The sequence below is a fragment of the Rutidosis leptorrhynchoides genome, chromosome 9, assembly GCF_046630445.1.
Source record: "Rutidosis leptorrhynchoides isolate AG116_Rl617_1_P2 chromosome 9, CSIRO_AGI_Rlap_v1, whole genome shotgun sequence".
In the NCBI taxonomy this organism is placed as follows: domain Eukaryota; kingdom Viridiplantae; phylum Streptophyta; class Magnoliopsida; order Asterales; family Asteraceae; genus Rutidosis; species Rutidosis leptorrhynchoides.
The window spans coordinates 287,320,968-287,324,127 of record NC_092341.1 but is presented as its reverse complement, the minus strand read 5'-3'; the positions used below and the strand labels follow the sequence as shown (position 1 = coordinate 287,324,127).

Sequence of the window (3,160 nt, the reverse complement as noted above, 5' to 3'; positions counted from 1 at the left end):
TTTATTTTTATCGGCGTCTCTTTAGCTTTAGCCCTTACTATCTCGGCATATAAGGCAATCAGAGCCAAGATGGAGATTGGTAGGATTATTTCACACCTAGCTGGAAAAGACCTAATGGTTACTGTTAGATACCTCTTGTTGTATACAAGACAAGTTGTTATTCTATGATGATCACCAAAAAATAGAAGTCGGACAACATAAACCAGATTTTTGTTACCGTTTGTATGTGCGCAACATATATCTTTATCTAATACTAATAGAGAATTACATCGAACATAAAGTAATCCCGAACTTTATGATACTATTAAATAGTTGTTTTGAATAGTATAGAGGGTACAAGAACAACAATCAGTTTGGGACTATGCCTACCCTTAACTGCATTTTCCAACCTATCTTGGTAATCATTTTATCTTGTTAAAAAAGATCAGTAACATTGAAAGTGAAAACATTGGATCTGATTTGACATTAAGCAAATTATAAAAAAAAAACAATGTAATGATACAAGTCAACTTACACATCAAGAGTCACAAAAACCAGTTTCCATCGGTTCTGTCAGTCCTTCATTAACGTATGACCGCCAAATAGGTTCAATCAACACTCTTGCTCTTTCCAACAGCCTTTTCTCATGTCCAATTCCAATTGCCCCTCCCATCGTCACAATTTGCGGGTACATTTGTTGGATAAAATCCAACATCAGTTTCATGTCAACCCACTCACCGTTTTCATGTTTCACCAGCTTCGTGCACACAAAATTTAAAAGTCCAAAGAAAGAGTCAAAGTCTTTATTAGTCAAACCAACCATTGAACCATTTAACAAAAACGCCCCTACTGCATCTAACACGCTCTGGTTACTTCTCAGTAACTCAATCATCGTTTCAACAACTTTTCTAAATGTGGAAAACTTCGACGATAAGTCAACTCGGTCATCACTGTCGTCCAACTCACCGATTTCGATCTTTGCTAATATCACGAGCCATGAAGAAAAACCAAACTTTGTTTCAACAAACGCACTAGATGACGAAATTGACTCTGGTTTATGTATTTGTAATGAACCCAGTGCAAGGATCAAATCGGGCAGCCATAACTTTGCAGCAGAAAGAAACAGTGACCCGTATCGAGACCCGAGATGTTCTTCAACTGAAACAATGAGATCGATGATGTCAATAGCAAGGTTGTGGGCCCCAGTTGGTGGTGGGGTCGATTCGGTGGAACCTGTGAGTACTAGGTTCAGCAACTTGGCTGCGTATGTGAACGAGATCTTCAGACATAAAAATGTTTCTTTCATGTCTTCTTCCTTAAACTCGAGTAGACCATGTGAATGATGTTTTAAATTTAGGATTATGAATTGTATATACCGACGTGTAAAACTCAAACATCTATCTTGCCTCTCGTGGATACTATCCACTGTACATGTATCGACAATAAACTTGAGAATCGATGTTGACAGCATCACCATGTTCGATATCCGCTTTTGTTCTGTAATTGAAGATGATCCTGCAGTAAGTCACATAAAGTTAACAGGTCTTTTTATATTTCGTAATCAATTTTAAATCAACAAAAATAATGCAACAGAACTCATAATAGCAAATGAATGTCACTAAGGGAAATTTACCTCGATCCTTATTATTAGCGCCATCCTCATTTAATTTTCTGTTCTTTTCAGCGTGAATAGAACGTGGTGACATCATGCATGACTTCCTAGAAGCACTATACACCTTTTCTGTGCAGTGAAGAAGATGCTCAATTGTCTGCTCCAACAAAGTTTGCTGTAGCCAAAAAGGAGGGGCGATTAAATGCAACTGAAGTAACAGCCACTAAAGAGTAATCTTTACTAAAGGATAACTCATTTGATTGGCTACATGGATCAGTTTTCTGATGTGCTCCATGAGAACGTGCATTAAGAATACAAATATTTAAATATTACCATATGCAATGCATGGTTTAGAGTTTACTGTTGATGATATAGATATAGATATAGATATAGATATAGATATAGATATAGATATAGATATAGATATAGATATTGCCGATGCACAAGAAGTTCATATGAGACCTATATAAATAAATGGAATAGAGCTAGTATGACAAAGAAATGTATTTGTATTTTACCTCAGAAGACAATCTTGATGGGTCATGATTACTGCGACCATTTGGTGTCACGTTCACACCAGACATATGAAGACTAAGCGACGTGTATGTCAAAATAGGACAAGTGTTTACATAGTCACACTGCAAACACTCCTTAATACTGAACTCCGAGATTACCTTCAAAGCATTAAATGCGCGTTCAACACTTTTAAATCCCAATACCGTCTTTCGGGTTTCACTGATTGTAAGCAAATCCTTAAATTGCCAAGCAATGCCTAAAGAAACCGTATAATCCTCTTTGAAACTACTTTTAGCAGTACCGGAACATTTCTTCCCACTTGCACGCTTAGACTTCGATGAAACTTTACTACCAAGTTTGACTTTTCTCTTGTTTCCAGAGACAGAATTATGTCTTGTTCCTTCTGTTTCATATCTGGCAACACATTCACTTGCTGTCTTTTGCAAAAGTTTAGTCATTTCTTCTAGCATATGATTTATCCAACCACATGACATCATCATTTTATGAACCAACCTTAACTGTGCTTGCTTTTCCTTATTATCAAATACATCAATACAATTAATAGCCAGTGCCGTGCAGCCTTGGCGAAGAACACTTGCAGCATCAGGAAGAACAATAGATACAATGTTGCATACAGATGCTTGAGCTTGACCCGAATTTGCAGCAGAGAACAAGGATAAAAGCTTTTGACTAGTCAACTCATCTTTAACTGAAGCTTTATACATAGCTTCAGTAGCTAGATTGGTGCATATATTAGATACAGCCATAATCATGCCATCAATCTGATCTGTATCCATATTGGTAGGGGAAAGAATTAACTTGATGAGAACTTTGAAAAGCGTATTGAGTAAATTTGGAGATGCTCCTTCAGACATAGCAAACTCACAAAACCTAGCACCAGCAAGTGGTGACCTTTTTATAAGTGTCACACATCGATTGCATGCTTCTTCTGGTGTTACCGTTGTAGGGAAATATGAAGGTAGAAGAAGATTAGTGATTTTTCGTCCAACGACTGGTTGATCGTTTGCAAGTGCCGATAATAGAACGTCTAAT

At 37.1% G+C, this 3,160-nt stretch overlaps 1 protein-coding gene across 1 annotated transcript; it reads right to left on the bottom strand.

Annotated features, from left to right (window-relative positions):
- Positions 1–291: 291 nt before the first annotated feature.
- LOC139867636 (uncharacterized) lies at positions 292–2,901 on the bottom strand. Its single transcript, XM_071855999.1, has 3 exons — positions 2,110–2,901; positions 1,613–1,766; positions 292–1,494 (listed from the first exon to the last, which is right to left on the bottom strand). Exons 1-3 carry the CDS (start codon positions 2,878–2,880, stop codon positions 518–520), a joined length of 1,902 nt encoding a protein of 633 aa, XP_071712100.1. The 5' UTR covers positions 2,881–2,901; the 3' UTR covers positions 292–517.
- Between the last annotated feature and the right edge of the window lie 259 nt (positions 2,902–3,160).

Excerpts from the sequence above, each read along its gene's own strand:
- LOC139867636 (XM_071855999.1), bottom strand. The coding sequence starts at position 2,880 with ATGATTATGGCTGTATCTAATATATGCACCAATCTAGCTACTGAAGCT. Across the intron at positions 1,767-2,109 it reads CATCAAGATTGTCTTCTGAG|CAAACTTTGTTGGAGCAGAC; the intron begins GTAAAATACAAA and ends TTTTGGCTACAG. Across the intron at positions 1,495-1,612 it reads CGCTAATAATAAGGATCGAG|GATCATCTTCAATTACAGAA; the intron begins GTAAATTTCCCT and ends GACTTACTGCAG.